General features: G+C 40.4%; 1 protein-coding gene across 2 annotated transcripts; it reads right to left on the bottom strand.

The window, feature by feature from the left end:
* Nucleotides 1–8,456: 8,456 nt before the first annotated feature.
* On the bottom strand, nucleotides 8,457–24,381 carry SFPQ (splicing factor proline and glutamine rich). 2 transcript variants are annotated; one of them, XR_010660506.1, is made up of 12 exons: nucleotides 23,446–24,381; nucleotides 22,573–22,761; nucleotides 21,973–22,274; nucleotides 21,775–21,870; nucleotides 20,789–20,985; nucleotides 20,607–20,691; nucleotides 20,186–20,303; nucleotides 19,760–19,808; nucleotides 19,558–19,679; nucleotides 10,855–10,903; nucleotides 9,884–9,967; nucleotides 8,457–8,541 (listed from the first exon to the last, which is right to left on the bottom strand). XR_010660506.1 is itself a non-coding variant. In XM_065916696.1 (10 exons), exons 1-10 carry the CDS (start codon nucleotides 24,271–24,273, stop codon nucleotides 17,002–17,004), a joined length of 2,124 nt encoding a protein of 707 aa, XP_065772768.1. In that variant the 5' UTR covers nucleotides 24,274–24,381; the 3' UTR covers nucleotides 16,135–17,001. The 2 variants fall into 2 exon arrangements, 1 of the variants encoding a protein (XP_065772768.1); XM_065916696.1 differs by lacking the exons at nucleotides 8,457–8,541; nucleotides 9,884–9,967; nucleotides 10,855–10,903 and adding an exon at nucleotides 16,135–17,139.
* Nucleotides 24,382–26,069: the final 1,688 nt, after the last annotated feature.

Genomic DNA, 26,069 nt, shown 5'->3' with positions numbered 1-26,069 from the left:
GCTGACCCACCAGGGAAGCCCTAGATATAGTGGATAAGACACCAAATCTGGAATAAAAAATTTTGTATCTGAGTGTCAGCTCTGCTATTTGGATAAGCCATGTTGTCTTAGGCTCAGTCTCCTTGGGAAAATAGGAATTATTTCTAATATAATATATAAAGTAATTATACAGTTATTTTAAATTTATTTTACAGCAGGATTCTCACAGAGGATTCAAAGTCCAGTAAGACATGCTCCCTGCCACTCAGAGGTCTAGTGGGTGAAACAGAACTGTAGACAAATAAATCTAGTGGGGAACAATAAAGGAACCCCAAAGGAATAGCCATTTTTCTTTGTGTGTCTGCATGTGTGTGTGTACCTCTGAGCTGTGGAAATTAGAAAAAAAAAAAAAAACAACAACTTTGTTTTATAAGAAAAAGAAAAGTAAGTACCTTGAAAGTTGATATTTGCTAGTCTTGAAATGGAGCAGGACCCTATGGTCCTTGCCACTACCCCCACCATGCCCTCTGCCTGCCTTTTGTCTGTGGATAACTTTAGTCAAAGAACAAGTTTAATCAGAGAAGTGAGAAATGCTGAAACAAAGGAAAACAGTCAAAGGAGACTAAATAATTATAGTCATTAAACATAGTCAAGGACCTTTAGTTTTTTCCCAAGGGCTATAGATAATATTCTGAGCCACATCCTGTGAGCTGTCTTATAGATACAACACTAAGTAGAGAAGTTAATTACATGATGATCAGAATCTACCCTGGACATGAGCTGCCACAATTTCGAGAATTGGCTGCAAAGAAGTAGGAACAAATGGACCCTGGAAACAAACATTATCTGTACCTGAAACAACCTAAATGATGCTAGTCAGGCCACCGACGACCAATCTGGAGATGACTGTTGGAGATGACTGTGCAGTTTCTGCATGGAGCTGCCCCCTCTTCTTTGGTCTAGAAAAGCTCTCACTCCCTGCTTGTCAGAGGGGGAGTGAGTTGGCCTTTGGACAGACATCTGCCACCCTCCCTGCCGCCTCAGTTGCTGGCATCTGAAATAAAGCAACCTTTCTTTTCCACCAACCCGGCCTGCTTATTGGCTTTTGACTGGTGAGCCGCCAGACCCACTACACGCCATTTGGTAACAGTCTGACAAACCAAAGTTCTTTCTAGGAAGCTGGAACAGTGTGTACAGAGGCAAAGAGGTAGAAAACCCAGGATACACTTGGGGAAGTACAAATAGTTTGCTTTGATTGAACAATTGTTTCAAAGGCATTTTAATAAAAGGTGTAACTAAAGAAAGAGCTATTAATAGATTTATGTGACCTGGTAAGGAGTTTCAGCTTCACCTTGAGTTGGCCAAAAAGTTCGTTCAGATTTTCCTTTTTGGCCAACACAGTAAAAGAGAAAGGGATTCTGAACACAGGATAAATAAAATTAGAGTTCTGGGGAAAAAACTGACAGCAGTGAAAGTGCCAGTGGAGGCAGGGAGACTGGTAAAGCGTAGCAGAGCCCAAGTGGCATATACTGAAACACTGAATTAGGATGGTTTTGGCAGATGCAAAAGGGGCTTGAATCAGATATTTAGGAAGTATAATCTACAGTACTTAAAGAACAATTGCCTGAGAAAAGGGGAGGGGAATGTAAAATAATACTATTTTAAATTCTACCATAAAGTTGTGAGAAAAAAAATAACATTTGCTTTGGTTTATTTTTTAATTTCTCATGTAAAATATTAAATAAAATTCCACCAAAAAAATTAAAAAACAAGGAATGGCAAGAGTATACAAGTCTATAATACAACCATATATCAGAGAACCTATAAAGTATAAAATGAAGGAAAGAAAAATGAGTAACATCTGTATGTTGCTGTTTAGTTGCTAAGCAGTATCTGACTCTTTGTGACCCCATGGACTGTAGCCCACCAGGCTCCTCTGTCCAAGGTATTTTCCAGGCAAGAATACTGGAGTGGGTTGCCATTTTCTTCTCCAGGGGATCTTCCCGATGCAGGATTGAACCCTTGTCTCCTGAATTAGCAGGCGGATTCTTTACCACTGAGCCACCAGAAAAGCCTATAATATCTATTACTTGGTTCCATATAAAAGGGAACTGTATTGCTACTTTCATCTGGTTTTGCCCAGAATAGAAAAATTTGGTTTGACTCTCTAATGGAAAAATTACACTATTACTTATTTCAGTGTGGCATGTGGGATCTTACTTCCCCAACCAGGGATCAAACCCACACCCCTTGCATTGGAAGCTTGGAGCCTTAACCACTGGACCACCAGGGAAGTCCCTAGAATTTAAAGTTTGAAACCAGAAAGAGAACAGGATAAGCTGTCTAGCTGAACCCTGTTGGGTTAACTCATAATTTATCCAGCAGTCCTTGTGGTGCTAGCATATCCTTGTTAAATTCACCATTTCATTATTTGATGAAAATAAATCCCTGATTCCAAATAAATATATAAATGAAGAGCTGGTTTCCCTAAGACACAAAGTAAAATATCAATGAATCCTCACATGCAAAACTTTTCCTTTTTGTCTATTACAGCTAAGGGCAAAGTGTTATTCTACCGCCCGATCCAAAACGCTTTTCTCAGACACAGACTGGCTTTCTAGTCTGTTGGAATTGCTACCACAGAATGTCATTTAAATGTCTCTCCACACCACAGGCTCAGAGTTGAACATTTTCTAAAGTCCCTCTTTCCCACTGGCCTCAAAACATACACCAGTCCCTTTTGCTTTTAGGAACTGAGACATATTTAATTATTTTGTGGAAACAAATACAAAGTTCCAACCACCTCAGCGGAGGCATCAGATGCATGAGTGAAACAGCCATCTTGGTCCAAGTCTTCAGAAGACAAAAGGCTCCAGTGTCTGTCCACCTTGCTGAGGCCCGTCAACTCTCAACACCATGATAATCTGTTGTCCCAAGTCACTACATTCAGGGGTGGTGAGAGCCCCTTGCTTGGACTGCAAGGAGATCCAACCAGTCCATCCTGAAGGAGATCAGTCCTGGGTGTTCACTGGAAGGACTCATGCTGAAGCTGAAACACCAGTACTTTGGCCACCTCATGCGAAGAGTTGACTCACTGGAAAAGTCCCTGATGCTGGGAGGGATTGAGGGCAGGAGGAGAAGGGGACGACAGAGGATGAGATGGATGGAGGGCATCACCAACTCGATGGACATGAATTTGAGTAATCTCCGGGAGTTGGTGATGGACAGGGAGGCCTGGCGTGCTGCAATTCATGGGGTCGCAAAGAGTCGGACACGACTGACCAACTGAACTGAACTGTTATGACACACTAGATAATGGAAACTGCTGAAATGGACAACAGTGGGCAAGGGGTCAGACAATTTAGGAGGCAATTTTAATAATCTGGGTCATCTCAGTGTCTCTTGCTCAAGCTGCTTGCAAAGAACAGAAGAAAAGTGTTATGATCAAAATCCTTAATAACGGCCTACAAATGATCTTACCTCTGCCTACTGCTCAGGTCTCTTCTTACACAGCAGTCTTTTTTTAAAAACCATTTTATTGGGATGTAATTCACATACCACCCAATTTCCTCCAAAGTATATGATTTAATAGTTTTTAGTATATTCACAGATACATGCATCCATTACTAGTTACCTTAGAATATTTTCATTACCTCAAAAAGGAATTCTGTATCCTTTAGCAATTACAACCTTGTTCCTACTTTCCCATTTCTCAACACCTTTCCCCCAATCCTAAGCAACCACTTACCTACTTTATAGATTTCCCTGCTCTGGCCACTTTATACAAATGTGGTCTTTTGTGACTGGCTTCACTTCTGTTGTAGCACATATCACTATTTCATTTTTTTTATGGCTAATATCCCATAGTATGGATGTATCACTATTTGTTTATCCATTCATCCATGACTTTTTTTTTCATTTATTTTTATTATTTGGAGGCTAATTACTTTACAATATTGTAATGGTTTTTGTCATACATTGACATGAATCAGCCATGGATTTACATGTGTTCCCCATCCCGATCCCCCTTCCCACCTCCCTCTCCACCCGATTCCTCTGGGTCTTCCCAGTGCACCAGGCCCGAGCACTTGTCTCATCCACCCAACCTGGGCTGGTGATCTGTTTCACCCTAGATAATATACATGTTTCAATGTTGTTCTCTCAAAACATCCCACCCTCACTTTCTCCCACAGAGTCCAAAATTCTGTTCTGTACATCTGTGTCTCTTTTTCTGTTTTACATATAGGGTTATCATTACCATCTTTCTAAATTCCATACATATGCGTTAGTATACTGTATTGGTCTTTATCTTTCTGGCTTACTTCACTCTGTATAATGGGCTCCAGTTTCATCCATCTCATTAGAACTGATTCAAATGAATTCTTTTTAACGGCTGAGTAATATTCCATGGTGTATATGTACCATAGCTTCCTTATCCATTCGTCTGCTGATGGGCATCTAGGTTGCTTCCATGACTTTTATTTCCACATTTTGGCTGTTATGAATGATTCTATAAACCTTCATGTACAAATTTTTGTGAGCATGTTTTTTTTCTCTCAGGCTATTAGACTTGCTGGGTCATATGGTAACTGAGGAACTGCTACCGTCTTCCAAGATGGCTACACAATTTTACACTCCCAATAGTGTACAAGGGCTCTGATTTCTCCACATTTCTGCCGACAATCTAGTAGTTGTGAAGTGGTATCTTTTTTTCCTTCCCCAACTCTTATTGAGGTATTATTGACAGATATAATTGTATAGTTAAGTGTACGTTGTGACTGGATAAATTATGAAAGCACCCATCAAGTGCTTCTTTGTTTGAAAACATTTTAAGTTCTACTCTCTTAGCAAATATCAACTCTATAATGCAGTGTTTATGAACTAGTCATCATATTATGAAGAATTGATGGTTCTGAACTGTGGTGTTGGAGAAGACTCTTGAGAGTCCCCTGGACTGCAAGGAGATCCAACCAGTCCATCCTAAAGGAGATCAGTCCTGGGTGTTCACTGGAAGGACTCACGTTGAAGCTTAAACTCCAATACTTTGGCCACCTGATGCAGAGATGACTCATTTAAAAAGACCCTGATGCTCGGAAAGATTGAGGGCAGGAGAAGAGGACGACAGAGGATGAGATGGCTGGATGGCATCACCGACTCGATGGACCTGAGTTTGAGTAATCTCCGGGAGTTGGTGATGGACAGGCAGGCCTGGCGTGCTGCGGTTCATGGGGACACAGTGTCGGACATGACTGAGCAACTGAACTGAACACCATATTATCTTCAGATACTCTATAGTTGAAAGTGTGAAGTGGTATCTCAGGGTATATATATATTTTTTTCATGGTCAAGCTGCACAACCTGCGATGGAAGCTGGGCCCCTGCATTGGAAGTGTGGAGTTCTAATCTCCGGACTGCCATGTCCTCTGAAGAAAAGTGATTAACCCAATATGCCCATTTTTTGAACACATTTTTGGTGTCATATTTAATAATTTCTTGCCCAACTCAAAGTCATAGACATTTACCCATTTTCTAAGTGTAATTTTACTCGTACATTTAGGTGTTCAACACTTGAGTTGTTAAGTAAACTAATTTGGGGAATACCATGCTAAATCTTTTAAATTCTTAAAAACAGGATGTTTTCATATTTGGCATTTCGTATTCTCGAGTCTCTCCCCAGACCACACGATTGCGCTCATCTCACACGCTAGCCAACTGATGCTCAAAATTCTCCAAGCCAGGCTTCAACAGTACGTGAGCCGTGAACTTTCAGATGTTCAAGCCGGATTTAGAAAAGGCAGAGGAACCAGAGATCAAATTGCCAACATCCACTGGATCATCAATTAAGCAAGAGTTCCAGAAAAACATCTGCATTATTGACTATGCCAAAGCCTTTGACTATGAACTGTGGAAAACTCTTCAGATGGGAATACCAGACCACCCAACCTGCCTCTTGAGAAATCTGTACACAGGTCAAGAAACAAGTTAGAACTGGACATAGAACAGACTGGTTCCAAATCGGGAAAGGAATACATCAACGCTGCATATATTCACCCTTAGTTAACTTATACGCAGAGTACATCGTAAGAAATGCTGGCCTGGATGAAGCACAAGTTGGAACCAAGATTGAAGTATCAGTAACCTCAGTTATGCAGATGACACCACCCTTATGGAAGAAGGCAAAGAACTAAAGTCTCTTGTTGAAAGTGAGAGGAGAGTGAAAAAGCTGGCTTAAAACTCAACATTCAGAAAATTTGAGATCATAGCATTCAGTCCCATTCAGTTCAGTTCAGCCGCTCAGTCGTGTCCGACTCTTTGCAACCCGGTGAATCACAGCATGCCAGGCCTCCCTCTCCATCACCAACTCAGAGTTTACTCAAACTCATGTCCATCGAGTTGGTGATGCCATCCAGCCATCTCATCCTCTGTCGTCCCCTTCTCCTCCTGCCCCCAATCCCTCCCAGCACCAGGGTCTTTTCCAATGAGTTAACTCTTCACATGAGGTGGCCAAAGTATTGGAAGCTTCAGCTTCAGCATCAGCCCCATTACTTTCTGGCAAACAGATGGGGAAACAATGAGACTATTTCTGGGGGCTCCAAAATCACTGCAGATGGTGACTGCAAGTCATGAAATTAAAAGATGCTAGCTCCTTGGGGAAAAAAGCTATGACCAACTTAGATAGCATATTAAAAAGCAGACATTACTCAACCAACAGAAGTCCATCTAGTCAAAGCTGTAGTTTTTCCAGCAGTCCTGTATGGATATGAGAGTTGAACTATAAAGCAAGCTGCGTGCCAAAGAATTGATGCTTTTGAGTTGTGGTGGTGAAGACTCTTGGACTGCAAGATCCAACCAGTCCGTCCTAAAGGAGGTCCATCCCAAGTATTCATTGGAAGGACTGATGACGAAGCTGAAACTCCCAATACTTTGGCCTCCTGATGCGAAGAACTGACTCATCTAAAAAGATCCTGATGCTGGGGAAAATTGAAGGTAGGACAGAGGGAAGACAGAGGATGAGATGATTGGATGGCATCACCGATTCTGTGTACATATGTTTAAGTAGGCTCTGGGAGTTGGTGATGGACAGGGAAGCATGGCGTGCTACAGTCCACGGGATTGCAGTCAGACACAACTGAGCAATTGAACTCTTTTTCTCCTCCCATTCTGACCTCAAGTATGTCTGGAAGTTTTTAAAATTTGGCTGTTGGGTCTCCACTGTGGCACAGCTATGAGCTTCCCTTGTTGCTGCACATGGGTGCTACAACTCACAGGTAGTCACTCATATGGAATCAATTTCAACCACCAGGGGTTGAAACTACATTCCCTGCATTGGAAGATGGATTAAGACCCTGGATCACCAGGGAAGTCTCCCAATTCATTTTAACATCGAAGATGGAAGGCGTGCAAAATATTACATGCCTCATACACAATTTGTTAAATACCTCACTGACTTGTTCTAAACTTGAGCTCCCCCTCACTTCCCTACATACACACTTAAAAATAGCAACCTATCAGTACACCTTGCAAGGCAGGGATTCTTATTGAACCCTTTTATAGCATGAAGTTAAACATGTCAAATACAATAGCATATTAAAAAGCAGACACTTCACAAAGGTTCATACAGTCAAAGCTCTTTTTCTAGTAGTCATATATGAATGTGAGTTGAACCGTGCTGATGAATTGATTCTTTCAAACTGTGGTGCTGTAGACTCTTGAGTCTCTTGGACAACAAGATTTAACCAGTCAATCCTAAAGGAAATAAACCCTGAATATTCATTGAAAGGACTGATGCTGAAGCTCTAATACTGTGGCCACCTGATACGAAGAGTCAACTCACTGGGAAAGACCCTGATGCTAGGAAGCTAAGAGGGTAGAGGGGGCAAGAAAATGAGACGGTTGGATGGCATCAACATGAGTTTTTTGAGCAAACTTCAGGAAACAGTGAAGGACAGAGAAGCCTGGTGTGCCGCAGCCCATGGGCTGCAGAGTTGGGACATGACTTAACAAGAATATGTAACTTGTCAAAAGAAGTTAAAAAATTATTTTTGAATATATACCTCACATTAATTTGGTGTGAAAGAGTCCTTTAACAGCTTGTCAAATTGTAATGAGGTTCAAAAATGTAAATTACAGCAGTATTTCCCTTACACTTATAGGTAATCTGAGAAATTTGCCCATTACCCTGTATATAAAATTCAACTCTATTTTACAGAAATTGCTATTCAGGACAACCAAAATATTTGGCAACATGCAATTCAGTGTCTGTGAGTGAAATAACACCCAATTATTCATAACCATAATTTGATAATTTTTGTAATACACAAGTGTTCCTTAAGAAATATAAGTCCTGAATTATGCAATTTGTTTTAAACTTATAATATGAAATGACTTCTTCAATGCCACCGAGAAATAAGTTGCTGACACTTATGGAAAATTCTAATAGAAGAATCCTACTTAAAATAAACAAAACCAAAACAAAATCCCATCTTGAAACATTTTTATTCAACAGGTTGATTCCTCTCTTTGCTCTTTTCCTCACTGGTTTTCAGGACAGTTCACGTGATCCTGCCAATTAAAAGGAAACAATTATTCCAAAAATCATAACAATTAGGTATCAAGGTCTCAAATATTTATCAGCAACAATCAAGTAAATGTTAATCACAGAATGTGATAGCAGAAGTATTGGATTATCTTTAGACAAGTAAGGGTTAAGCAGCACAAGTAATTTTAATTCCAGACTCACCTAGCAAGTTTATTAAATTTTATTTCCATCTTCTACAGGAACTTCTAGTTACAACCAAACTCTTAAAAGGAAGATCTCTTCAAGACACTCCCATTAACTGGCACCCTCTGGTGGCTCGGGCACTAAAGAATCCACCCCCAATGCAGGAGACCCAAGTTTGACCCCTGGGTCAGGAAGATCCCCTGGAGAAGGCAATAGCAACCCACTCCAGTATTCCTGGCCTGAGAAATCCCATGGACAAAGGAGCCTGGCGGGCTACAGTCCATGGGGTTGCAAAGAATCAGACACAACTGAGCAACTAATACTTTTCAAAGGTTTAAGACACAGCTCTCAATTCTCCCATTTCTGCTTAAAATTCAACTGAATTAAAATAAAATTCAACTGATTATGATAGCCCTTTATTCCTATGTGATACCATGAACAAATGCAATTTTTATTACATGAGACAGGTAAGCTACAGACCATTTTCTAAAAAAAGCTTTACTGGAACACAGTCATTGTCCATTTGTCTATATAATGTCTATGACTGCTTTATAGCCAGAAAAGCAGAGTTGAATTGCCCCTTTAAAATTGCCAACCCTCTAGGATTTTGTTTTCTATTTATTCTATCAGTGACTCCACCATTTAACTATCTGAATGAAAAATAGAAGTTCAAATCTTCTGAATCTTCCTCTGCATTGTTGTATGGATGCAAAGGTAAATATAGCTATAGACATTTTTATTAAAAACTTAAGTGCCTGTCTTTCCTGAGATTTTAGCCAAACAAGACTAAAGTCAAGACCTACCACACCTCAGAAGACTTAAAAAAAAAAAAAAAGATTAAATATTTAAGTAAATGTTATAAAAACATACTTGCTACAAAAAAGTTCTAACATAGAAGAAATTAAAATGATATCCACATAAGTAGTTATCTCACACTACCCAAGATTCCCGCTGAAGACAATTTTTAAGATGTTTTTTGATGTGGACCATTTTTAAAGTCTTTATTGAATCTGTTACAAAACTGCTTCTGTTTTATGCTTTAGTTTTTTGGCCCCAAGGCATGTGGGATCTTAATTCCCTGCCAGGGACTGAAACCTCACCACCTGCATTGGAAAGTCTTAACCACTGGACTGACAGGGAAGTCCCTGAGGACAGTTTATAGAGTTAGGAATCTCAACTAACCTCAATACTGCATCAGTCTAACAAGTTGTGGCTTTCCTTCTTGATCAGCTCATGCTGTGTGACGTCTTGAGAACTTATATCCACCTATCATTAAAATAAAACTTTGTTATGATAACATATTTGGCATATCTTAAACTTTTGAACTGATTTTTAACATGTACACCTTATTCTGACATCAATAGGTATATATATTTTAGCATAGGTTTGGATTTCAACAGTGGTTTTTTTGTTGTTGTTGTTGTTTTGGCTATGGGCTTCTCTTGTAGCTCAGACAGTCAAAAGAATCCACCTGCAAGGGAGAAGACCTGAGCTCGATCATAGGGTTGGAAAAATGTCCTAGAGAAGGGAACGGCTACCCACTTCAGTACTCTTGCCTGGATAATTCCAGGGACAAAGCAGCCTGGCAGATGCTGTCCATGGGGTTGCCAAGAGTTGGACACAACTAAGCACCTTTCCCTTTCACTGTTACTGTGAAGACCTAGCATTGTAGTGTGCATCTACTGGAAAAAATCTGCATCGTTTAGTGAGCCCCTAAAGCACAAACCCGTGTTGTTCAAGGGTCAAATGTACTTAAGGAATTCTCCCTACCACTAATGAAACAATTGTTATTCACAATTTATAATGTAAAAGGAATCTCAAGGAGGTTTTTTAATTAGTCTGAAGTTGATTTTAGTTGATTTTAGAGTACCATAAAATATAGCATTTCTCCACAAATTCAAGCCTTTTCTGATCTAACACCATCTTTTTCTTCTATTGTTTAACATTTTTGTAATAAATATTCCCAGCTGCTTCTCTTTCCAACTCATATACACCCACACACATCTATTTAAAAAAAACAAAAGTACAGGGGTATGAAGAGGTGAACATCTTAAAAATCAAATAGCTTTCACCCCACACAGTTAAATCACTTAACCATTAAACAGAAACCAAACCCCCAAATCCTTAATAGGCAGACTTTCAAGGAAGCTTACTTCAAGTGAATGAGCACTCCAGTTATCAGCCAACATCAATCATTCTTACCTAAAGAATAATAGGAAATAGTTAATATAAAAGACAAGGGCATGAAGATTTGAAATGCTAGTTAATTTCAAAATTCAAAGAGTAAAATTCCAGAAACAAAGATTGGGGGCAAGTTACAGCATAAAAAATAGGAAGAAACTTCATGGGGGGGTGGGGTGGGGGTGGAATCTAAAATCATTCTGAAGTAGCAGTAGACACCTGAATTAGAATGAGAACTGTATCTTCTTTGTATTTACAAAAGCCTAACTGCATTTTCACCAGTCTGAGCACAATGAAGTTTGACTGCAACCCAAAATATACTATCCCTTATGTGAAGGTATGTGACAACGTTTACCTTACCAAATGAGTTTTAACATCGGCTCTTTTCATAGAAAAGCACATACCCTGCTCCCCACCAAGTATGTCTTCCATTCTCAGGTGAACTGACCACCTTCAGCAGGAGTCCTCCAAGAGTGCCCTCCCCGTTCCACAGTACACAACAATGCAGTTGTTATCCTGCAATCCTATGTATTTGCCTCATTCTTTCCCTCTTAAGTCCTCACTGAGTTTTAAGTTATGGCAGGGAAGCTATGCCTTAGCAGGACAGCAAGGAACCTGAGTTTTTCTGAGGGAGAAGACATTCACCTTCACTATATATGCCTGGCAGAGCCACAGTGCACAAAAACCAGAAAGATCAGCCTTAATCCAAATTCCAGGTTTTTCTTCCTCCCTGATTATCAGAGACTGCCAAGGGTTTATGAAATAGTTCCCTGTTGCACATGTACCATCCATAAGGGATACTATATCGTTTTGCATTCTTCCTCCATTCTCCAGATTATCCTATTCTGCATCCAGCCCCCCTTTCACCCTCTGAATAAAATCTTTTCAGCACTGGTGTTCAAAAGCAACATTTATGTTTGATGGTTTACCAACAACTGTGTGATTTCCACAGTTGAGTCTTAGAAATTGCCAATCATTATCTAGCAGCAATGACAGATGATTAGGAGCAGCCAAATCCTCTGAATTCTTTCCCTAACAGGCAGCCATTTGAGAACTGCACTAGCTGACAGAGCACTGAAACGTTATCAGCTAAAGCCCAAACCAAATAAAGGCCCAGAACAAACAACCCAGCTCTCTAAAACCTATCCAAAATCATTACTGTTAAAGCAGTAAATGCAGGACTGTGGATCATGTCACTGCAGCTGACAATGATTAACAATAAGAAACATGCAACCCCCATTAAGGTTAAAAGTCCAAAACTAGTCACACGCATCTCTTTATCGGGAAAAATGAGACTATTATGCATTCTTTGTAGGTTTCACAACCTTATATGAAGAGCACCCATTGCATTTCTTTCATCTTTCATAAAGCACCGGTTATCTATTCCCAAGGGCCTAACAGTACGAAAATGCATTCTGGCATCACACCTCTGAACTTTCGACCACTGTCATTAAAAACAATTTTTGTTTGTAATAAGAAAAGACTATGAAATACAATGCAAGCACCTGGGGTATAGTTACTATTGAAACCCGTTTATCCCATTTTGACTGATTTTTAAAAAGACCCTCTGCACTAAAATTCACAAATTACAGCTACATACAAATCAAAACTAGTAAGAATCAACTTAAGTCACAGGTTTCTCATTGAAAGTGCAAAAGCCTATTCATCTTGAAATAAGCAGAATGAAGCAAAATTACCCCCCAACCCGATGATGTCCATATATCAAGTACATTCTGTCAAAAGTGCTATTGACTGTTAAGAAATAATCCTGATCTTTTATTTCTAAACAATCACTGAGCCACGGGAGCCAAGTGTTGTCTACCAACTTCATGGATTATGCCATAGGAAAACCCCATCAGAATTGCATGCCAATTTCGTGACACTATTGTCACTAACACTGAGCATTATGTTGGATGTACATTGTATTACTGATACAGAGCTAAACTAGTCACCATTTGTTCTTTCATCTAGCAGAAGTCAAGTCATTAGGTTGAATGGACTACATATTAAAATTACAAGTCTGTCCCCACCATGTGAACTGCTTGCCAAAGAGCAAGCCATTTTTCTTGATACAAAAAGAAATTCTCATAATTGTGAAGAGTTTTGCCAACATTTATGTGAAGTAAGCCAAACTTTCCAGTTACAGAGCAGAAAACATTATACATGAAAGCTATTTCTCATGCATGCTAGCTAAAAGTCAGTTCATAGACCAATGTTCAGTTGAATTGAGGTCTGGGACAACTGTCGATGCAAATCTTAAATCCTGAACAACAAAGAGGGTGCATTTGAAGACTATTTTGGTAATCGAACAGTTTGGACTGCAACATCTCATCGCTAAAAAGCTAAGGGAACCAAATTCAAAAAGCTACCCTGAACATTTGCAGTTATCCTACAGAAAACGACGAAGTCTTACAGTTGGGAAATGATTCCCAACATGTATTCAACAGGCAAATCAACATGCCACACCATCTTCCCCCAGGTTTAGAGTATAGACATATTTAGACAATTCACAGAACTTGAACTATTCATGTTAGATTCCCATCTATGCCCCCAGTTAATAACAAAGCTGTTCCCATGGAGCCCATTTAAAAAATCTTCAAATCACATTGCAAAAAAATAACTGTACTTTTAGTTTTAATTCACTCAACCCTGTGGAGTAATAGCCAAGATTACACTCTGAAATTGATATTGCTGACCTGTGGGGAGGTCAGTTTGCTATAACAAAAACTAATTGTCACATGCTATATACGGTCTGTGTCAAGATGCTAAAAGTACTCTACTTTCCAAATATGGTATGGTCCCCTCTCCCCCACACCACTGATGTGTTTGTTATCTTCAGTTACGATGCAACTAAAAACCACACAACTGAATCAGATACATACCAAATACTCAAGTTTGCACTTTTTATCTGAGAACTGCAACAGCACTGAATTCTGCCTGACAAATTACAGCTCTAAACCCAAACCCACACAGTTTTGATATAAGCTAGCTTTATCATACACGTGTTAGGTGCTGCACTGTAATTTCATTGTCAGAGGTATGATGTCAGAATGCCCACGGAATAAAAGTACATAGCAAGTCACCAAGTTAGATTATATTGCTTGTTACCTACCTGTATGCAGTCGGCAATGAGAATCTCGGAGCAAGCAGGAATACTACATCCGGGTCCTAATGTCCATTGCCATTTGCGGTACTACGTTCCTCACAGTTACGCACTGCAGAAATGCTGGCTAAATGCAGTTATGTAGCAGGCCACTACTTTAATAGTGCACAATTGCAGTCCAAGAACACCAGAAAATATTCCGCCACAAACGTAGTGGCTTGCCCAAGAAAAGCCGAGTATCTAAATTTTTATCTGCCATGATATGCCACTTACAAAAATTGCACAGGCGTCATTACAATTTCCCAAATTATTGTCTATTTATATTAGTGATATAATACATCTAATAAAGAGTGGTGGGGATTACAGTACTTCTTAGAAGTTTAATTAGTGTTTTAAGCGAAGAGGATTATGGTTTCACTAAACATGAGCCAATGGGTTAAGTTTCTAAAGTACCTACTAAATACACTGGGATCTCTTAAAGAATGCAGTTTTTAAAGATAAGGAGTAATAAGAGGAGCAGTTTTAAAACAATCAAGTGTTCCTCTTAAAATTATGAGAGAAAGTGGAGAAGAGGAAATGGGGGCAGGTGCTTTCTTTAAATGAGAAGAATGGCCAAAATACCTCTCAACTACTACCTTCCCTTTCCCACCCCAAGTTTCGTAAATCAGCTTTTAGGAATCTACTTTTTAAGATGATTTAAATTCACATTAGCCTATCATATACATTGCAAGACTTGTTGAAAGTCTGAGTAGCTTACAACCCTTGATACACTGCTATTTCAGTGATAAAAGTCAACTTAGTTAAAACTAAGCAACATTACTTGCTAAACAATGTTTAGCAATTCTACACAGTAAGGCTATCAAAACCACAACTTTCAGGAGATAATCCATTAGCATCCTTCACCACTCTTCAAAGGTACAGTACTACAAAAAGCTTATTTTAGGGGTCTGTGCCAGCATCCCTTACAAAGAAAGGCATGTAATCTGAAAAATAAACTGAAACATTAATTTTATAGGCAGATTTTCCCATTTTCCCACCAGCCCCCACCCACACATTCAAGTTCACCCTCTGTGGGTGTCCCATGAACACCCCTTATTTTCTTATCATTAACGGGAGTCCCTACCATACAATTCAAATTGTAATGGACTCCTTTCAAATCAAGACCCTTGTTTCCAGTACAGAAAATCTCATACATTATCACCAATTAATGACTTGGGACAAAACTTCCTATGATATAATTATGACAGAACTACTCATTTCCAAGTGTCTTGGTGAACAGAAATAATGAACATTTTCTAATGAGATTCTCTCCCTTAATTACCACACCAGGTACCTGTCAGTCACACAACCAGAATTTGGTGGCAAGCCTTTACACTCCACTAGTATTTATTAACAGGTTCCCTATGCACAGTGCTGAGCTGTTTCAACTATAGGTTTCCCTTTGTACTCAGGCACAATACTAAACTTACTTCAGCATTTAAACAAAGACTTGATTTAGAATTTTACTTTTGCCAATTAACACTAAGAGGTGAAAAGGAGGAAGACATTCCACAGTAAGAGTTCTATAATGTACAAATTTGAATGGAAACATAGCGAAAATCAAAGCCAAACCATTCAATTACTTTTCCTACTTTTAGGAAATTATTCCTCTGCTTATATAGACACTGGGAAAGCAGGTGTTCCCAATGTACTAACAGACACCAGTAACAAACTATTTCATTAGTAAGTCAAAATGTCTCTGATGGAAGGAGAGTCAATGAAGTTGACGTTAAACTGACAACACCATCGAAACACTCCAAAAGCTTTATGGTGGGAGAAAGGAACATCTGCACTGTGTAGCACAAGCAACTCTCTCCAGATTTTGTGCCACATCAAAAGGAAACTATGAAAAACAAAAATGTTTCATAACAATGGTTCTCTGCAACCCTATGTTATTAACAGTCACTACAAGCTCTTAGAAAACAGAATAGGTTTTCTCCATAGTCCTACAGATTTTGCCCAATAGAAGTAGCACAAGGAGATGTAAAAGAGTACAAGTATATACACTTCTAACCTATTTCATGATTAACTATACCTCTTATTTTTTAATTGAATTATTCACACTAAACTCCACCTTTATAAATCACTTAAAAGTAATACATGAAAAGACTTCATGTTTAACAATCTTTAATTCAAATGTGAAAGTTCAATACAAGCCGTTTGTAGGGCTTGGGACTCGTTTTTTAAAAAACAAGAATGGAGGAATGCAACAAAATGATCTTTCCACTTTTTCTTCAGAAACTTTCAAGGAAAGAATAGATCATAGGGCCATAAAAGATCCATTTAAGTCATACCCACTTTCTCCCCCTATCAATAGTCTTACACCCATTCCATAATCTTGATACACATTCCTGAATGAAGATTTACAGTTCAGCTTTGCTTACATAGCCATTTAAAAATACTTAGCACCAGCTTGCTTCCTTGCCAAACAAATCAAATCATGAAACTACTTCAATAAGCATTTCTTCTTTTTAAAACAAGGGGGTAGTTATAAGTAGAAAGCAATACTTAGCCTACAAATAACATTTCCCAGAAATGGCATATGCCATTCAAAGGCCTGGACACTCTTATGCTTTCCAAGTGGAATACCTAGCCTAATGTGCATAGAAGCATGAATGGCAAAGTTGAAGATCAATATCATAACTATTTTTTCTATTTATTTGAAGCACAGTAAAAAAAAAATTGGTACACTTTGGAAATTCAGTGGCACAGGTACACTGCCATAACTTGAGGGACATTATACAGTTTAAAAAAAAAAAAAAGGAAAAAAAAGAGAAGGAAAAAAAAAATTCCCCTGTTGCAAACACTGCATTACATAATTTTACCTGCCCCAATAGACCATTTACAAATATTAGGTCAATAAACTGCTAACATCCATAAAAAGGTTGCTTTCTTACTAAAATGCAAGAATTTAAAAGATTGGTATCTAAACAAGAAAAGACAAAAACAAACTGGAATGAAAGCCTAGATATCACATCTAAAATCGGGGTTTTTTGTTTGGGCCTTCATACTCTTCTCTCCCTCTACCATATCCTGCTGGAGTTCCAGGCCCCATTCCTCTAGGACCCTGTCCACCCACAGGTCCCGCACCTCCCTGCCCAAAGCGCTCAGTACGCTATTGGAACAGTAATCAACAGTTCATTATATGTAGTTGATGTCCATGTGTGTTAAGTAAATATTTTAGAAGGTTCCGTAGTCAACGTTCGTCGATACAATCACCAATGAGTCGATCCACAGGCACCGGGAACATAGAAAGGAAAAAAGGGTAATTTGAAAATTAGTTTACGGTAACACATGCCTTGTGGTATGTTCCCACTTGAGCCATTCTCATACACCTGTTTCAAAGAACAGATCTTCCCTGTAGTGCTAAGAAATTTAAGAATTAGTGCAGATGTGAAAACCCATTCCAAAATGAGTTTTAAGAAATTTCACATCAGATTAACCCACTGAAAAGCTTACAAACTTCTTGCTTTCAAGGTCTGAACAGGAAATTTAATTTCCAAGTAAGCCTAACAAGCCCAACCAGACAGATTCAATTCACTCAATGAAGTGACAAAGACCTACTCACCAGTTAGTGGTATGTGCTGCATAAGAAACCTTGTGCTTTTCAAGATCTTAAGACACATCTGCTAAGTTGCAGAAATCTTAAAAGGTTCAAAGTTTTTAATAAAATGCTACCAGACTACAAAAAGAAAAAGAATAGAAGACTAATAGGTTTAGTCACTTAACCGGCACAGTAATTTGATTTAAAAGTGTTGCCATATTCTCTCCAAGTATATCACCTTCACAGCCATCACTACATAAAACCAGAGAAATTATGTTCACAGTACTGTTCTTTATAGTTGCAAATTAACTGAACATACAGCCCACCCTCATAACAGCCCAACTTTTCATTTTCCCTTATGTCTGTGAAAAGTCCCGACAGTTATGATTCCGTGTTTCGGGTGTCTCCCAAACAGCATTACCACCAAGCTTAAGTGACTGCAATAAAGCAGGACTTTATTCCATCTTGTTTTAGGTTAATTCTAGTCCTAGAAACCTATGATCCCAAACAGAGTAACCCTACAGATATGCAAGCACAGCAGCCTGAACTATCTTTCAAATTCATATAAAGCAGACCAATTATTAAGAGTATTGCTCAAAACACAAAACAAAACCCCAATACAGAACAAAAATCCAACAAAACCCCCCAGAAATTAAAAAAGGCATCAGGGTTTAAAACTGTTACTATAAATAATTTCAACATGCTTCCTACAAAATACTATAGGGCTACGTAAGACTAAATCCTAATCCTTCAAGCTATTTCAAAATCCTAACAATTTTAGATTTTCAGCGCATTGTATTATCTCTAAAAGGTGAAAAGGAAATTTGGGGGTTTGTTACCACATCATCTTAGAATCCAGGAGCTACATGTCACAAGGACTGTAGAATCTGAACTGTGGGAACATCGTATCAAATTAGTTACAAATTTGATATATAACCTACATCTGACTATTAGGAAGCATATAAACCAAAATACAACCCACATTATTTTTAAAATTCATTTTGAAGCTAACAGCGCTACATTTAACCCTCCAACTACTTATGATTCTAATCTTCAAAGCCTTAAGTAGATGAGGCCCCATTCTAAATCCTTGTTATCTGCACAATGAATCTAGTGAGCTATATGCTGCAGCTTCTCTCCCTTTGCCAAAAGACTGTAGATGAACTAATTAGATTCAATTCAGTTGTGACAAAGCACTTTTCTCCAAACCCACCTCTACAGCCAATTCACTTCTTTAAGGATTGTAAAATCCCGATATCACCATTCAGACCAATTCTCTTGGTTGTTCTAAAGGATCCTGACAGGCTATCTGTACAGTTAAAATATGACCCCATCAAGAAGGTTCAGATCAAATGCACACAACTAGTACGCTAAAAAATAAACACTGACTTTTGCTATTCTGTAGCAAAAGAGAGATGTTCATTTATTTTAGAAAGTACACCTAAAGACAGGCCCAACAGGAGGGAAACGACGAGTCCGAAGACTAAACAATTCCCTTTTCGTGGATAAAGTCACACCAAATGTAGGTCAAAGTCCTACATATTGCTAAAACATGCCTCAAGCTACAAACAAGCCTGATTCACACTTATGGCAAATACCAGCTTAATGAATGACAGCTTGCCATTTGATTACTCTCACTTGGATGTAGAATGATCAGTATCTAACATTTAGAATTTGGATTTGCCATGAGCTATTGTGCAGAAGTACACAAGCAATATAATGGAAAGAACCTAAGTCTACTTATTGCCAAAGATAACTCCCAACATACTACTAACAGTATTGACTTTTTGTTGGCAACCTTATCAGGTGAGGTTACCACATTGAGTTCTTCTATGTTGCCAAGGTATTCATCAATATTACGGATTTACACGATAGGGGAACTAAAAGAAGTCCAGTCACCTACTTAAAAAACAAAAACAAAAAAACACACACACGTAAGTTGTGAGAATGAGAACTTCCTTTTGAACTATGTCCCACAAGATACATTACCATGTCGCTTCCCATCATGGAACCACTCATTGTTGCCGGTGGAACTCCAGGATTAGCTTCATAACCTATGCCACCACCACCACCTAGAGGTGGAAATTTCTGGCCTCCTGAGCCATAGGGATCTAGGAAACAAAAATGCTGGTTACCACTCAATCAAAATACTGCCCTTCATTAGTATTACTAATTTAATTTTCATTCTTACCTCCCATGTTCATTGCTCCTCCACCACCCATTCTCATGTCTCTTTCTCTCTGAAATTAAAAAAAAAAAAAAAAATCCTTTAGTACTCTTGTACTAAACCCATACCAAGCATTCTTAACTACCAAATTTCCAAAGCTTAACAAAAATTGTTTTTCAACTTAAAGAAAGAAACCCAATTAGGCAATTTTAAAAAGACGCCAAAAAACCTATAAAGCAAGCTTCTTCCTAACCAATGAAATCTCTTGGCCCACCCAAGAAGGCAAAACTCAAGGCACATCAATCATAAACACTTGGGTTAAAAAGAAAAAAAAAAAAAAAAGGCAGAACAGCTACCATGTGGAAAGTCATATTTAACGGAATAAAACTGCACCCTAGATATCCACAAATTCTGTAGAAAACTCCAACTACATTGCGAAAGTTTACTTACTGGATCCATATAGCCCATCCGACTATAACTTTCCTCTCTTTGGCGTCTCATCTGTTCTTCCATCTCACGTTGACGAATCATCATCTCTTCTTCCCTCCTACGTCGTTCTTCCTCTTGCCTGGAAATATTCATCAAGTATGAAAACAAAAGTTTTTTTATGCACATTAAAAAAATTGAACTCGAAGCAAACTAGTCGTTTATTTAAGAGCATTACAGCAAATGGAAGGTTGGGACAGCGACTAACAAAAAAAAAGCCCTAAATGTATTCCAGCAAAGTAAATGAGCCATATAACAGAAATCTCTATTTCACAATTTAAGCATTAAACCAACACTGACATAGTATTTAACATCTCTGTACCTCAACCGACTCACCTGCAAAGTTTAGGTACACTTAACACTTAAAGGTTTAACAAAATTGTACCTCAATTGCATCTCTTTACGTTTCTGCATTTCTTGATTGTGCAGTTCTTCCATGCGTCTTAATTCTTCCTGGCGTCTCATTAGATCTGAACATTGGAAAATTTTGTTATAGATTCACATTAACAAATTCTAGTAAGCCAAAAGGCAAATGATCCTACTAGCAAAATTCAGAAGGTATTTTACCTTGACGCAAAAGATTTGCCTGATGCTCATGATAGGCATCTTCCATTTCACTTTCCAATTTGTCTTTTGCATCTTTCATGTTTTTTTCAACTTGTTCCCGCTGCTGTTTTTCCATTTCATCAAGGGACTTCCACCGCTGAGAATACTCATACTCAAATGTCCCATGCTGGGCAAAACGAGGAGGGGTTTCTCTCTCCCTGACAATATTTAAATATGAACCAATTTATGGATGCACACAAGAAATATATGTATCTGATGTCCCCTAAAAAACACTGGTCCTTCCACTGGCTTCTCACTTCTAAGAAACACTGGAAGGCAAAAATTACCTTGATTCTTAGTATCTCTTTACATTCCAGGATGATACTAGACAGTAACATGGGCAATGAAGATCAATCCTACCTTCCTCACTGTCCTAATCCCACTTCCCAAGACAGTTTCAATTCAAAGAATATTTTTCCAACTCTGAAAAACCAGATATCTACAACACATCTTAACAACTGTTAAGAACAAAACAAAATTGCATATGAAATGTACCTACCACAGAAGCAAACACTAGGTATTTGAATGACTGCTTCAAAACCTCTAGCTTTCTAAACCTGAAGTTTTCATTAACCATATCTAAGATTTTTGTACATATTAAACAAAACTGAAAAATTATCAAGTTTTCCAAACTTATGGTTGCTGAAGGGGAAAGGATAATTAAGAGTTGGGTAAGACAAGCACACATTCCTATTATTTAAAATAGATAACCAACAAGAACCTACTGTACAGCACAGAGAACTTTGCTCAATGCTATATGGCAAACAGGATGGGAGGGGAGTTTGGGGGAGAATGAATACATCTGCATGTATGGCTGAGTCCATATGCCATTCACCTGGAACTATTGAACACTGTCAATCTGCTATACCCCAAAACAAAATTGAAAGTTTAAAACAAACAAACAAAAAGAACAAGTTCTCCCTTGTACTTTAAGAAATTGTTCTTACTTTTGATACATTGGATTCTTCTGGGCAAGTTTTTCAGGAAGACCGTCTTCATCATCTAACTGTTCAAGTGGTTCCACAATGACTGGACGAGGAGTTCTAGCAACAAAAATGATTTCATCTTAATTTCGTTCCAGTTTTATTGCAATTTCTTCGAAATGTTAATAAATAAGAGTTACTAAGATAAACATAAAAACTTACGTTGTCAGTAAGAAAACACCTTCACTGCATCTTTCAAATGCTTTTCTTGCTGCTGGTTTGGAAGCAAATTCAACAATGCCTTTCCCTGTAGATCTTCCACGATCATCCACTATTACAACAGCCCTTTCAATAGGACCAAACTGGCTAAAGGCTTCTTCCAACAGTTCATTGGAAACATAAGGTGAAAGATTTCGAACAGAAAGGGCAGCAGCATGTGTGGCAAAACGAACCCGAAGCTGTCTGCCTCTCATGGGTGTATCATCAAGTTCAGCTTTAGCTATTTCGGCCAACGCTCTAGATTCCTGCAACCATCAAGATATACACTCAAAGTTAATGACCTCAAAACTGCCTAATGCCCACCCTAAAATTGCCACAAATCTAACCCCACAACCCTATTCTTCTGCCACCTCAGTTCAACTTATCTCCAAGAAGTCTTCCCTGACATTTACCCACACAAACCCCCGTTTTAAATATTATGCACTACACAGCAGCTACATCTTTTCTGTGAGAGATGAAAACTTTATAAAATTGTTGGTTCAAAAAACACTATGTAGTAGTAAAAAGAGAAGTCTACCAGAAAAACACAAAAACCAAACTCACAAGCTTAATAAATCCAAATCCTTTGCCTTTGTTTATAAAAACTTCTCCAGGTTCTCCATATTTAGCAAAAAGTCTTTTGAATTCATCCTCCGTGATGTCTGCAGGTAGATTACCAACAAACAACCGACAACGCTGGGTGTAAGTTTTCTCTCCAGGTCTCCTCAGGAGTGACAAGTTGGCTTTAAACCCCTGGTATTAAAAAAAGGCAACTTTCAAATACAAGGTACCTCTGCAAGTAGGAAAAAGCAATAGTCCTTTCCCCAAACTGAATATGTTACCAATCCAATCGGGTTGCTCTTCTGTTGCATTTAAAGATCGTATTACAATGCCTAACCGAACTTCCAAAATAATCACTCATAACATCAAAGAGCCTAAACCATCAGAATACTCTTGAGACGACAAATCTCTCCAGAGAGTAGGTTCTGTATCAGGAACCTCGTCAACCGTTTATACCTAACGTCCCTGACAGCATCAAAACTACAGGGGACAAAAATTAAAAGGGTGGAAGGGTATTATTAAAACGACTAAAACTGTTGTCAACGACGAAACCTGTGGCTACGCGTTAAGACAAAAAAATCGCCCGATCTCGTCAATCCCAAATTTCACGCTATATTCTTTACTCTGGACCCAGAACCCGTTAGCTTTAACAGGGCCCATCAAACTTTCCTCAAGCCCCCCTCCGCCATCCCGGAGGCCTCCCCAGGGATGCCGCTTGCGGACCCGCGCCGTCCGCCCCTCAATCCCGCAGCCCCGCCCACCCACTCCCGCCTCCCGCGCGCAAGCGCCCTTTCCGGTCTCCGACAAAATGGAGGGTGGGGAGGGGGGCCGCCGCCATCTTAGGAAAACCAACACGTAGCTCAGGTTGATACTCACCTCAGAGTCCGAAATCTTCTCCTCGCTGCGGCCGCCGGGCCCTCCGGGCGGCGGCCCTTGGTGGTGCTGCTGGTGGTAGGGCGGATGGTGTTGCCGGCCCCCGCGGGGCTCCCCGCCACCTCGGTGCGGCGGCTTAGGGTGGCCGCCAGGAGTAGTTAGGCCCGGGCCGCCGCCAGGCTTCGGCCCGCCTGGCATTTTGCCGCCCTTGGGGCCGCCGGGTCCCGGGCCCTGCTTAGGCCCGGGCACCGGGCCCCCTGCAGGTGGTGGAGGCGGCGGGCCCCCAGCCTGAGGAGGGGTGCTGGGCACCCCACTGCTCGGCGGAGCCGGTGGAGGCGCACCTGGGGGCGCCGAGGTGACAGCGGGCGGCGGGGTCGGGGTGGGGCCTGGCCCCGTGGGGGCCCCCGAGGTCGGGGGTGTGGCGGGCGGCGCCGAGCCGGTGGCCGGAGGGGCGCTGCCTACTCCGGGAGCCGAACCGGGTCCTTGAGGAACGACAGACTTAGATGAGTCCTGTGGCGGCGGCGGCGGCTGCTGGTGCGGCGGCTGCTGATGGGGCGGCTGGTGCGGCGGGGGCTGAAGCGGCGGCGGCTGCTGCGGTGGCGGCTGCTGCGGCGGTGGCTGCTGCTGTTGCTGGTGCGGAGGCGGTGGCGGGATCTGAGGCTTGGGGCCACCTTGGCCCGGCACGGGCCCCATGGGTCCGCGATTCTGATTGAGGCCCATGCCGGGCGGCGGGGAGCGGAAGTCGTGGAGGCCGCCGCGGCCGCCTCCTCCTCCGCGTCGGTGGAAGCCACCACCGCCACCGCCCCGGCTTCGGAACCGGTCCCGAGACATATCTGTGATCAAGGGGCGGTCGAGGCAAAAGCGGAGAAGACGTTCAGGGAACGTGGATGCCACCTTGCTTCGCACAAGATGGCGGATGACACAGGCGGCGCGCCGCCTTTGTCCTCTTCTTATATAGGGCGGCTGGCGTGGCCCCGCCTACTTCTCGATATGTAGCTCCAATAGCCAATTGCAAGTACTGTACTTGGTGACGCTAGGTTACGAAGATCTCATCTCTCCTATTGGCTCTCAATGAGAGGCGGGAGGAATGGAGTGGTTGAAGATTTCAGTCGGCCAATGAGCAGAAAAGGAGTTGTCTGTAGGCCACCGTGATTTGCTGGGAGTTATTTGAAAGGGTTCGCCAGAGCAATTTTCCCGTGAAAGCAAATAGCCAGGGCCCTATCAGCTCCTGGGGAGAGATGTTAGAAGACCCTTTTCTTTCTTTATTGCCCTTATGAGCAGCCTACTGGTATCTTTCCCCAGAAAGAACAGTAGTCTCCAGTTCAAAAGCATAAATTAGCTTTGTGATGGGCCAATGGAATTAAAGAAAATTTTACAGATTTCGTACAAAGCATTTACTGATTTGATTTTGGAACCTCTTTGGAGTACTGGTTCTAGCAGTATAAATGTCTCAATAGGCTTAAGTGAGTGTTCTCTTTACTCAAAAAGGCCTTGATTTTGTGGTATATATATAGACTATTTACAAACACAAAACACAGAAGAAATTAAACATTTTTCTTAATTGTACCACAAAACACTTGATGAACATATTAAGATACTGTAAAATTACCATATAAAATATATATATGGAATCAACCAATGGACAACCTTCTTATTTCGAAGTGCATGAGCCATTTCCCTTAATACCTCTCCTAATTAGTGTCATCTAGAGACCATCCTAAAAGAGATCTGTCCTGGGTGTTCATTGGAGGGACTGATGTTGAAGCTGAAATTCCAATACTTTGGCCACTTGATAAGAAGAGCTGACTCATTTGAAAAGACCATGATGCTGGGAAAGATTGAGGGCAGGAGGAGAAGGGGACGACAGAGGATGAGATGGTTGGATGGCATCACGGACTCGATGGACATAGGTTTGGGTGAACTCCAGGAGTTGGTGATGGACTGGGAGACCTGGCGTGCTGCAGTTCCTGAGGTCGCAAAGAGTCGTACACGACTGAGTGACTGAACTGAACTGCAGAGACCTTTGGGTGGATCATTCCTTCTTTTCTACTTCTGTACATCATTCACCATCTGAATGGATGACCACCCAATAATACTCTGTCAATCCTTTAACTTCTCACCTCCAGCCATCTTTCTTTCTATCCTATGTTAGCCACCCCACCCACATCGTAGTTAATCCTGTTTGTTATTGCCAGGAATAACATCCCTTATAAAAAAATTTCTACTTCGGAATCCCAGTCAACATAGTAACTTCTGAGTCTGACTTCATCAGAACCACTAAACCAGGATTTACCTGGCAGTCCAGTGGTTAGGCTTTCGTGCTCCCACTGTAGGGTTCACAGGGTTGATCCCAGGTTGGGAAACTAAGATCTCATATGCCATACAGCCAGAAAAAGAAAAACAACTCCAAAATTTTCACTTTCACATTCATAACTGTGTCACCTAGTTTAGATATTACGATTGCCATAACTCTCTCCATTATACTCACCTGGTAAAATTCTGTTTCTGGTTGGACCAAAGAATTCACCTTCTTTAACAAGGGCTGAGGCTTTCACTTTAAATTTTGACCACAGATCTCAAAAGGGCATTAGGCTTTTCCTGTCAATCTTACCGAATTTCCCTAGTGA

The sequence above is a fragment of the Muntiacus reevesi genome, chromosome 1 (genome assembly GCF_963930625.1).
Source record: "Muntiacus reevesi chromosome 1, mMunRee1.1, whole genome shotgun sequence".
Lineage (NCBI taxonomy): Eukaryota > Metazoa > Chordata > Mammalia > Artiodactyla > Cervidae > Muntiacus > Muntiacus reevesi.
This window is presented reverse-complemented; position numbering and strand designations above follow the sequence as displayed.

What these genes read in the sequence shown, in the direction of transcription:
- SFPQ (XM_065916696.1), bottom strand. Translation starts at nt 24,273, where the DNA reads ATGTCTCGGGACCGGTTCCGAAGCCGGGGCGGTGGCGGTGGTGGCTTC. An exon ending in GATTTGGATTTATTAAGCTT is followed by an intron (nt 22,275 to 22,572) that starts GTGAGTTTGGTT and finishes TGATGGTTGCAG; the next exon opens with GAATCTAGAGCGTTGGCCGA. An exon ending in AAGAATCCAATGTATCAAAA is followed by an intron (nt 20,986 to 21,774) that starts GTAAGAACAATT and finishes AAATATTGTCAG; the next exon opens with GGAGAGAGAAACCCCTCCTC.